We start from the raw sequence: 12,126 nt of genomic DNA on the forward strand, positions 1-12,126 counted from the left end.
TCCACTGATAAATTCAAGTTATCCAGAAGAAAATAAACAAATCGTTACACTAACAACTGGATGCTGTAGAGTTTTATTTCTAAGCAGCTGCTATGTTAGGTCTCAAACAGTGACTTTGGTTATTACTAGACTATTCTTTGGGATTGTGGATGGATTGTGTGGTAATTTGTAAGTGTGTTGGAAGTTTGACCCAAAATAACTGGAACAAATTATCATTTTGTTTGTGAAGAATGGCCGAGACAATATCTTCAAGGAACCGGTGTTTGTCTGTTTATGTAATACAAAAAGGTCATTTGAACACTTAAAATCATTCTACACTGTATACAGGCATTAAGTATCACAGGTTTCTAAACCTTAAGGTCTCTCTTCTTCAGTTGGTGCCTTTATAAACATGGTTGACTCCTCCCACTGGACCATAACTATAACTTTACCAATTAACTACCTATAATACTAAATGTCCAAAAGACATCCTGAAAAAAAGTCAACAGAATTGTTCCAACCAATACGTTTAAGGATATTACACATTATATGATAATTAGTCACAGAAACAACCTCACACCTGTTCGCCCCACACAGGCACATATAAAGACCCCTTTGGTACATGTCGGGTCCTTTTCCCAGACCAGGAAGTGCTTTAAGGTAAGAAAAGACAGAATAAATTGTACTCCACTTGAACTCTTATCCTGATCTTTTAGCCTTGCTACCTTTCCACCTGGTCTCCTTGACATACAGTATCTCCACCTTCCTTCTCTGCATCAAGTCATCCACCTCTCCAGCCTTCTCTGTCGTTGTCCCAACATTTCCTAACGTCAGTCCTACACTCTTGCTTTTCCTCTTCTCTCTCTGGGTATGAACGCACCTTCCTCCTCTCCTTCTTTGACCAACAGTTCAACTAAGATGGTGAACATGGTAAATGTGAAGCCTGTTAGCATTGTTACTGTCATATTATCATTACTATCATCATTAGATTTAGATTAAACTAGTGCTAAAAGTTCATCCATCCATCTTCTTCCGCTTATCTGGGGCGGGTCGCGGGGGCAGCAGTCTAAGCAGGGATGGCCAGACTTGCCTCTCCCCGGACACCACCTCCAGCTCTTCTGGGGCCGAGAGACATAGTCCCTCCAACTTGTCCTGGGTCTTCCCCGGGGCCTCCTCCTGGATGGACCTGTCCGATGGCATCTGAAACAGATGCCCAAGCCACATCAGCTGACTCCTCTCACTGTGGAGCAGCGACTCTACTCTGCTCCTCCAGAGTTCCTCACCCCATCCTTGTTTCTGGGACCTCGTCCTTTTGTTCATGGCCCAGAGTAAGTATCAGTACACGCTTTTACTAATAAATACTTTCATAACTTTAAGGCATTCTTGCATTTTAGCACCTCACCAAAGAGTAGCAATGGTTAAGACACGAGTCCTGGTCATTCATTTGCCAAACATTCGTCTTCCAATAGGGTCTTTGTCACTTTGTAACTGGAGCTCAGTCCTACTTGGTGTAAACAGCCTTTTGTTTTAATTTAAAAAAATATTGTCTGTGTTTTAGCTACGGTTACTTTATAATAAGAAGGGTTGGGGTTAGAGGGGGGGTTAGGGTGCAAAGAAGAATGAATGGGAAGGGAGGAATTGGTAACAGCTTGCTCCAGTGGGTGGTTAACTACTGTCCACCCTTAGTGGCCAGATTTCATACATTTGCCAAGGGCACTAAACACACACACACACACACACACACACACACACACACACACACACACACACACACACACACACACACACACACACACACACACACACACAGCAGACAGCCTGGGTTCATCATTACAAAGAAGGTATTCTAGAAAATCATACACAAATGTAAGTAGGAGCAGGAATTAAGGAGCTATTTCAGCCTGACTCTCTGTAACTTGTTGTTTCTATGGATGTTTAATAGTTTTGTTTACACACACGCTCTACAACAGCATATTGTTCATGCCTTTTAGACCACACAGTTCCACAGCATTATTACATCTTTCTGTTTTCGTTTACTTTTATTCTCCCCCTCCGTCGCCCTTGCACACTTTTATTTCTCTCTCTCTGTCTGTCTTTCTCTCTCTTTCTCCCCTAATAGCCAGCAGCAGTAAATGGGATGCAGAGGCCAGATATTTAATGTAGCAGAGAGCCGTGAAGCGTTTTAAGAAGCCTTTTTCTAACAGGGGGAGCCCTGACCTGCAGGCAAATATTTTTCAACCAGATGACATAAGAAGATATTAGTGGAAAGAGAGGAAGATTTTTATTCCTTCTCTCTCACTTCCATCTCTCTCTCTCTCTCTTCTATTTGGGTTACTGCCTGATCACCCAGCCCCTGCACATACGTTGTATTTTACTTGGTTGCCTTTTGGAGTTCATTTATTTTATTTTATCTTTGATTCATTATTATGATACGATAAAAGCTACTTGAGCATTTCAGCTGCTGAGGGGCTCTTATCGTTAACCTTGTGGAACGCATGTTAGAGTGGGCTCCACACGCTGCATCGCTAATGGCCAACTTAACTCCTCTTTTCTCCTCCTCCACCTTCTGGCTTCATCTACATCTCTCCTTCCATCTCTGTCTCTCTCTCTGAGCATCTTTCGTGCCGTTATCTTTCTCCTCTGCTATCTCATCTCTTCTCTCATAATCTCCTTCTTCTACATTTCAGTTTTTTTACTTAAGTATTCTGATTGGTTGTATTTCCATTGTGTACAAGAGAATAAATGTCAGCACAGGTCTCTTCTAGTCTACATAGAATTACTGACTAATGAAAGACACAGAGTGATGTGGGTTAAGCACTAAAAACAGGACAGGGCCACATTTTGTTACTGTTGTTGTTAGTGGCAGGATTTAGTGGTTAAAACCGACTATTTTACTGACTATTATCAATTCATCCATAGCAGACATTAAGTCTAAAGCTTCATTTTCCAGGCCCATTTCTTTTTGTTTACATTTATTTTTTGCGGTCTGTTATCATCCAATGAAAACAGGCCTAAAATGATCTAAATGATAGCGCAGATTTTACAGTAGTTCTGGGTCCAGATTTATTTATTTATAGGTGATATCGTTCAAGTTAACACGGTTACCCAAGCCAACTTCATTCAGACCTCTTACTGGGGTCTGATTTTGTTTCAGAGAGCTTCTTATTGGGTTTGAGAGAAAGTCTGGATGTGATTTTCTCTTTCTAATATGGTGCCAAACACGGTCGGTCTCTGAGGGTGAACATATCTGTTTTAGAAGCTGTGACCTGTGAAGTGCTAATGTGTGGCAGCTTCACACTGATGATGTTTCAAAGGCCGGTTTCCTGGATATTTAACCTTACTTGTGTATAAACATGCCTTATTTTTAAATATATATATTTTATCTGTATATGTGGCTGAGTTTGGCAATTTGTATTTTATTCATGTACAATCTTATTGGGTCCACGTGTGTGTGTGTGTGTGTGTGTGTGTGTGTGTGTGAGATCGCTGTATTCGCTTGTATCAGTGGTAAAGTTCCCCTGGGTTTCACAGGCCTAGTGACATGGACTCATGGTGGTAATGGCCTTTCACAGCATCTAGCTCCCCTGACATACAGACACAGAAAACACAGATAAGACGACTAACAGATGGAGAATACTGTATATATGAGTACACAGTAATAAACGTCCTGGACGTCACAGTAAATGTACAGAGAATCACATGTTTAGATGCAGTATTATAAACTAGTTGTTGCTCGTCTAAATCTATTATATCATACATTATAAATCATCTAGTTTCTAAAAAGATGCCAAATAATATCCAAGCAGCAGAGAAAACATGAGCGCAGTGAGAAGAGAAACTTTCCTCCTTCTTTCTGTTACATCTGTTTGCTCTCCCCTTCAGCCTTCTCTGCTGTGCTCTCCATTAACCCTGTCTATATCAAATCACATATGGCCTACTTAGCTTACATGCTAAGTAGTCCAGCACTCTGCTTGTTATTTACGGGCACTCATTTGTGCAAACAGTGATTTACTTGTTCTGTCCCTCTCACTCCAGGTTCTTTTTTCTTTCTGTCTCTCCGTCATTTTTGATCTTTCCTATTTTTGTAGCTGCCTCTTTTTTTATTCTTATTCATCATAACTATAAATCACCTTTCACCTGCCTCACTTCTGTCTCTCGCCTCTTTCCTACCGTTTCACTAACATCCCCCTTTTGTGTCAGCCCATTCTCCAGCCTTCCCTCTCTCTCTTTTCTCATTCTCCCCATCCCTCTGTCTCTCAGGGTGTAAAGTGGCTTCGGTGTCTCTGCACATCTGAGCTGCATGTGTGAGCTAAAAGAGGGTCAGCTGTGGGTTTGCACTTTTACCGTCTTAAGTCTATATGATGGACCACTTATTCTTACTGTCTCCTCTTCTTCTCTCCCTCTCTCCCCTCTTCCCATCCTCTTTCTGTGTCTATTGCTCTCTATCTCTCTCTGAGGACAGTAAATGTTTTAACTCTCCATTCTATGGGTCATTCATTAAGTTAGTGTACTTTAATAAATAGTCTGATGTGTCACTGGCCAGTGAATTAGTAGCACTTTAAATCCCCCACTAGTGGCCAATAGATGGCAGGAAGGTTGGACATGCAGCAGTCACTCTTTCTCTGAAATTAGAGCTTCGTTACTATCACGTGTCAGCATTTAAAATAAAAACAATGTCACTTACTCATCTCAATTTTAGACTGTGTCAATATGGGAAAAAAAATACAAAGAATAAACAATGCAAGCTGTTTAAACTAGTGTATTATAATAGATTTTTTTGTCTGGAAACATTTACTCCTGCTTGTAATAATAATACTGTACTTAAAATGTTATAGTGAAAAACAAAGATAAAGAAAAACAGAGGTAAAATCTGTTTGTGGCGATTCTCAGTCATCAAGGTTATTGCATTTCCAAAAGTGCGTCAACAAACAGCATCTCTGTGCATCTCAAACCCAGCAGCACACAGTGACAGAAGCACTCCAAGTATATAAGGTTGCAAACATGTGCAGTGAGAAATAAAAACGTTTTTTCTCGAGCGCACTGCACCTAGTTGCTCAGGACTGGAGTCAGGGGTTCACATCTGAAGGAAAAGGGACCTTCCCTTCAGCAATGTACAGCACTGAGCAATCCTGACGTCCCTCCACAGATAGTGTAGCAGACATTCACACCTCACGTGACCCTAAAGACACACATGACCTTAAGGTTTTAACCCAGCAGAGGTTAAATACCTTGAACTCTTCACCAGTCGGTCAGGAGATGCTTTTCAGGTGACAGGTCTTCAAGAATGTGAAGGAAACAGTACTCTGGACACATCTTAAGGAGGAACTGACTCTTAACAGGAATTCATTTTTAAAAGTTGTAAATTCTGAGATTCAACTTTAAAAAATACACATACACCTAAATATAGTACCCCTACTGATGTGTCAGCCGGTTACACGCAAAATATTTTATGTCAAATTATTTGCATTTAGTAGGTTGATCTCCATACAGTAGGTGAATCTAAGATGATAGTTGCTGAAGTGCCCCAAGCTAATAATACAGCCTTTACAGGGGAAAGGTGATTGGTGTGTGTGTGTGTGTGTGTGTGTGTGTGTGTGTGTGTGTGTGTGTGTGTGTGTGAGACGGGATGATTATGTGTATGTGCATTGTCAAGAGAGGCAGGAGGTTAATTCAATCCTATAGAAACACAGCATGGAGGGGATTGGACAGCACAGCCCTGAGGGTGTCACTGGCCTCGGCCCCAATAGGGGGCAGAAAGTGGGCACACACACACTCAATATGGACGCTGTGACTGGAGGGTATAAAATCTGAAAAGCCAAATTGTTTTTATATCTAGTTTCTGGTGCATTTCATTTAGAGTCAAGCAGGATAAATGATGAACAAGGATTAAAATATATATCTATTTATAGAAAATACTGCATAAAACAAGGACAAGAAAGAAGAGGACATTTAGAGAGGAGCTGTGATGGAGGACAGTGAGAGAGATTGAGGGCACAGGGAGGGGAGAGGGGAATGGAGTGAATGAAAGAAAGGAGTGGGATGTGTGGGAGAGGTGCATGGTTGGAGGACAGAAGTGACTGAAATAGAACATATAGACGGCAGGAAGACACATGTGGCAGATGAGAATGTGAGGAATAGCCTAAAAAACACAGGATGTTTTCATTCACAGCAGCAGATTTGCCAACTAAGCATGTTGTGGTGAACTAAACAAAAATTGTCTTGAGGCAAGTTGGCAGCAATATTGAAATATAATGCTTTGGTGTCAACATCTAGAGGCTATTGGAAAACTGTATCCTAAGGCGTCACCTATAGCTTCAACTCTCAGCGATGGTCATGGTCACTAGATGAGAACTGTGTATTTTTGTATACATCACTAAAACATGAACCAGAGAAGGCAAAAGGAGGGAGCTGTTTGTGTAGATCGGGAAACAAAAAGACGCCCCTGTGACTACAATTTTAATTATTATTAAGAAGTTGATGATGTTGAGTACCAGTGGGCTTGTGTTCTGAAGTAAAACCCATTTTCCAGTGACAAAGATCTCAGTCACAGGTTATGGATCCACCAACAGAATAATGACACAAAACTAACTGTAAAGGTGCTCCACTATGAAACTGTGTATTTAAACTATGGTAAAATAAATGTAGTGGAGTAGAAGTAGAATATTTTCCTCTGATTGGAGTTTCAGGACAAAGAAACACTCAAAACCTATATCTCTAAATAGTACAGTAGTAGAGTAATTGAGTAAATGTACTTAGTTACTTAGCTCCTCCTCAGATTTAGTTATTTATTTATAAGAGAACAGTTATGCTCTTTTTTGTGCATATGTGCATATATGTGGCAGCCAAATGATGAGCTTGTACTCGCCACCATGCAATTATTCAGGAGTTAAAACTGCTCTTGAATCTAGTGTTCGTGCGTGCGTGTGTGTGTGTGTGTCTGTGTGAGTGTGTGTGAGTGAGAGATCTCCATATGGACAACCTAACAGTGTATTTTGCAAAAAATACACAACTCGACCATCAATTTATTCCACTTTTCCTAATCAGCAGCAAGGCTGTGGATGTCTCCATACATATTCATGCTACTCTGGAGACTCGGAGAGACGATACATTTACCATATTACCCTTAATGTTATTAGACCAGCAAACACAATTTAGACAAATATAAGTCATACATAAGTAATTTACGAAATGAGACAATATTAATTGTATGATCGTCATCTGGTTTTAATCCCGTTTGTGTGATAGCACTTCAATCTCTGGAATTGAATGTGCCTGGCTGAATAAATTAGTACAATCAATGTATGACTAGATTCTTTGTCATGTGGACACACTGTGCAAATCTATGCAAATGTCTTATAAGTAGAGGATGAGAGAAACTCTCCTTGGCTAACAGCTCTTGATGATCACAGCCTGTCTGACACAGCAGTGTGATGTCATTTTCACCCACTCAGAATAAAAGACAAAAGAAAAAGGGAGAAAATCTGATCATGGATAGAAAAACAGAAGGCTTCCGATCTGTTTTGGTTAATATTCATGCTTCGAGTAGATATACAGAGGCACAAATCAGTGTTCTTCAATAAGGTGTATAGGAAGCTGCATGGTCTGAGGATCCACCAGGTCAAAATGAAATGTGCGACTAAGCAGCAGCATGTACCAAGTAACCCTGGTGAGATTCAGGAGGAGCCTCCATGAAATACAGGAGCTGTGTGGTGGCACTTTGATAAACATGTGCATGTGATTGTCCATTAAAAGCAGCAGCACAAAGAACCAGTAAAACCCATATGTGATAAACTACATGGCACCAAAGATCAGCCAGCTGAGAGCAGAAGAGCACACTACTGATCAACACTCTCATTATCAGGCCAGCAAAGGAGCTCCTGAGGCAGAAGTGGAACCACAAAGACCCATTTAGACAGAAACAGCTTTCAAACAGGAGCTGTGGCAAAGCCCTGGCCGAGCCATCACCACTGCCTAATGTACCAGGTTGGGAACAGGATCAGTTTTGGGCTGTTCCAAAGAGCCTGAGCAGTGTTGTAGTAGTATTCACAGGAGAGATGATGATGTTGCAGAGCTCAGGCTGCTGTTTGGTGCCTCCTGTGACGTCCAGGGAGATTTGTATGATGGACTCCACAACTTTTGTCTACTGAGAAAACTGATCAGTGTGACTCTGCCTTATAAAGCGGTCTCTCTGGAGCCCACCCTGCTGTCCAGCTTGGCATCCTGGTCACATCTAGGAACTGGAACTCGTAGCTGACCATGGGAACCAGCTCATGTGTCCTGAAGGCATCAAGGTGACTGTAGTTCAAACACAGGAACATGTGTTTTTAAATTTCTATGTGGATGATTGTTTTTTTTTTTTTTTTGATGCCATTATTTCTTTTTGTACAAATAGTTCTGATCCGGTTCGGTTTCCCTGCTCCACTTCCTCCTCTCTTTCTCCTTTTATTTCCTTTCTTCACCCTATTTCCTCCCTACCTCCATCCTCGCCCCTGGCCGACTCCCCTCTCCTCCCCTCCTCTCCCCTCCCTTTGCTCCTCTCTGCCTGGTATTGATTAGAAGGCGAACCTCTAATCTCCTTAAGGTCATTAGGAACACTTAATTAAAACCTAGTTAGAATGCCTTTGTTCAACCAAAGCAAATTGCAGCTGTTCAAACGCGATTAGTATGATAACGTAAAAACTTGTCAGCAGGGAAAAATATAAGAGGTTTTTTTTTTTTTTTTGGTAGAAATGTTTACACGATTTAAATGCAGAGCGCTTGAACACACACTAGAAGTCTGAGCTACTGTGAAGTCGAGCTAGTGCTTTAGCTTCTTCTGTGTGTTGATTGTTTATTTAATGCTGGTGAAACTGGAGCATTTCTGCATGTAACTAGAAATACTTATATATTATAATTAAATATTAAATCACTATTTGTGCACAGAACATTCACAGCAGCTATTCTGTGTGACTCCTGCATGCAGGGGCTTTATCACAGATGCACACTGCATTTAGGAATTGATTGTTAATTGTTTCAAAGGCCCAATTAATAGCACACATAGCAGTTTGTCCCTGGTGACGGCCATTAAACTGCTGACATGGACAGCTCCAGCTCCGGCGCCTCTCACTCTGGCATCCAAATGAAATGGTCTCATTTTATATATTATTAAAAATGAGCTTCCTTCATTTCAGCTAATCACTATTTAATCTGTTGAGTGATTTATAAGCTACAGGGACCATCAAAAAAAAAACACTTTGAGCTTAAACCACTGGTTTAAAATTTGCTTCCCCATCCTCATATTAAAACACTGTTGACGTATAGTAATTGCACAGTATAGTATAATTATGTCTAATTGTATTTGGAAATATTTTATTTCTCATGTTTGACATTAAATTGAACAGTTTATTTATTGTGATGAAGCTTGAAGTATTAAAACATGTAGTACACTATCAGATGCAGCTCTGCCATGAATTCTACTTTAATACGGTTCTAATGTCTCAGTTTTTGTAGAAACTGTCTGAAGGTGATGATCCTGCTGAGGTCAAACTGTAGAGCATCATGTTTGCAGGTGTTTCTAATGTTTTGGACATTTTCTATTTACATAACTGAACATTAGAAACAGCTTGTTTCCTCCTGTTTTCCCTCATGCTGTCGTGTGTGTGTGTGTGTGTGTGTGTGTGTGTTCTGATTGAAGTCCTGACTGATGAACTCAGAGGATTTCAGACCAACAGGATCCCCGTTGCCTGGCGACGGAGGTAGCGTTCCTCTTTCACCAAGAGCCACTTGTTGGAAACCCAGACGCACTGCACGGTGGAGGGGGGTGAAGCGTTCCCACCAGGCGGGGGCACTTCTCTAAATCTCATATTCATAGTGTTTGCTTTTCTGAAACAGATGCACAAGGGTTGTGTCGCACTTTTGGTTCTGGGGGATCTCAAGTTTCCGTTACTTTGCTCTCAGCTGTGTAACGTCGCAGCGTCGTTACTTTGCGCACAGTATCCCGCCGCGTCAAGCGCTGTTTGCCAGATGGCGACTGGCGTTAATCTCCTTAGTCCTGCGCCCTGCATGCTCTGAAAGAGGAGGAAAAAAAACACGGAACCTGGTCAAGTTCAGCTGCACCGTCGAAGTGGGGGGCTGCAGTAATTCACGTCATGCCTGGAAAGGACTATTTTTTGTGCCGGGACGGTGTCTGCTATCGCTGACAGACAGGTGTGTGCAGAAACACAGGTAGCGCGCTGCGTGCGACTGATGCCAGAGCAACAGGTTCAGTGTTTGTTGACGCTGCACTAGTGATGGGAAAGAGCTTTGTGCTGGGAATCCACAACACCACAGGTAAACCACGAGGAGCCACTGTATATTTTAGAATATCTGCATAGATTTACACATTCACAGATCCACTGAGAGCTTCCCTTTGTGTAGGCAAAGTGGTCCAGGTAATTCAGCACTAGAGATGGCTGCTCTGCTGGCCTCTTTTTGTGTGCATGTGTGTCAAAATGTGGAATTGAAGCTGATAGATATTGTAATGAAGAGAGCTTTGGCCTAAGCCTCAATTTCCAACACAACTTATGTGAAAACCCGTTCAGTTGGATAAAAACCTGGAGGCCAGATGCCTGAGGGGAAAAAAGGGGGCATGTTTAATTCAATGGAAAATGAAGAAAAGAGGAAAGCAATGTAGCAGCATCAGCTGAGCCGTGCCTCCATCAAGCTGTACATGATAGTGAAGGCTTTGGCTGGGGAATAGCCTGCATGGCATTTCACTCTCCTCAGATTTGTCTCCGGTTGGATTTTGGTCTGACCACGTCTCTCGTTCCTTCTCTCCTTCTCTCCTTCCCCTCTCTAGATTGTGAAATCCTACCTATCATGTGAAGGCTTTGGTTGTGGCTTGTGTGTGTGTGGTGGTGTGTGTGTGTGTGTGTGGTGTGACAGTGTAACAGAGAGCTAAGCTTCGCAGCCTCACCCCAGGGGCACTGGCCTGTAAAAATGCCCATGTAACCCTGGAACCATGACAGTCATCACTTATTCCAGCGTCGCTGGAGGGATTGAGGAAAAGATCCAGGTTCTCGAAGATCCCTCTTCCTCTGGGAATGTTTCAGAACCCCTGTTGGAGAGTCTAGAACCTGGGAACATGTCGGACCACTCTGAGAATCAGATTCTAGAGTCTTGTGGGGTCAAAGGCCGGAGATGGACTAAAGAGATGGAGGATCGGAAAACGGAGGAAGGGACGGCAGCAGGAAATGTGCAAAGGAAGAGAGAAACATGGGGCAGAGGAGTCATCAAAGATGGACAGAGAGAGGAGGTCTGGATAAAATTTACAACTGATCCAAGTGGGAAATACAGCAGGGAAGGAAAAGACCCGAGGAAAACCGGTGAGATGTTGTCAGCTGGAGAAATAAACGGTGAAATCAAGCAATGGGATAAAACGATGCAGAAGAAGACGCGTGTTCCAGCCTCTTACTGTGTTTTTCCCCTGAAAACGGTTCCTAACGAAGGGAGAAGCGTGAGGATGAGGTGGCCTCAGACCTTCCTGTGGGCAGCTCTCCTCGTCCTGAGCCAGTGTCCAAACGGTGCTTCATCACAGGTAAGAGTGGCTCTCGAGAGTCACTTCTTATTTCTGATTCAAACACTGCGGAGGAGAGATTAACCAGATGAATTCTGGCTTCTTCACAGCGGACATTTTGTCGTCACATTAGGAACAGCACAGGTGTTACTATTAATGTTAACAAGGACACGATGAAACTGGAGCAGCCAAACACAGTTCTGCCATCATTAGTTTCATCACGTTCACCTGTGTTTTACCTGCCTGTTGTCATTATTATCACTGTTTTATTCAGATGCTTCATATCACGGCTGCTACAAACAGGTTCAGTTAAACAGGACCGCACTCATTAAAACTTATTTTTCTTAGGGGAACTTCCCACAGATGGAGAACATTGCTGCCTTCAAACCCGTTTCCACCTCTCCGCCCCGTTCCACCTGCGGGATTCCAGAGCGGAGCAGCTTCTGTCAGTCACCATCTTCCCAACGTGAGCTGACGACATGTTATCAGTCCTTCTGTATCCAGGAGTGTCCTTACAGATCATCCACCCCTCCGTACGCCCCTCTGCTGCTACCTGCACACAGGTAGATTAGAACACACATCTGAACGTCCAGTCCACTACTGTCAGCACATAA

At 42.4% G+C, this 12,126-nt stretch overlaps 1 protein-coding gene across 1 annotated transcript in view; it reads left to right on the plus strand.

The window, feature by feature from the left end:
• The first annotated feature begins 9,894 nt into the window (after nt 1-9,894).
• ush2a (Usher syndrome 2A (autosomal recessive, mild)) overlaps nt 9,895-12,126 on the plus strand; it is a 160,423-nt gene continuing 158,191 nt past the window's right edge. Inside the window, 3 exon segments of the mRNA XM_026378646.1 lie at nt 9,895-10,287; nt 10,796-11,533; nt 11,861-12,075. Coding sequence (XP_026234431.1) covers nt 10,958-11,533; nt 11,861-12,075 — 791 coding nt within the window. The 5' untranslated portion in view covers nt 9,895-10,287; nt 10,796-10,957.

The sequence above is a fragment of the Anabas testudineus genome, chromosome 3, assembly GCF_900324465.2.
Source record: "Anabas testudineus chromosome 3, fAnaTes1.2, whole genome shotgun sequence".
In the NCBI taxonomy this organism is placed as follows: Eukaryota; Metazoa; Chordata; class Actinopteri; order Anabantiformes; family Anabantidae; genus Anabas; species Anabas testudineus.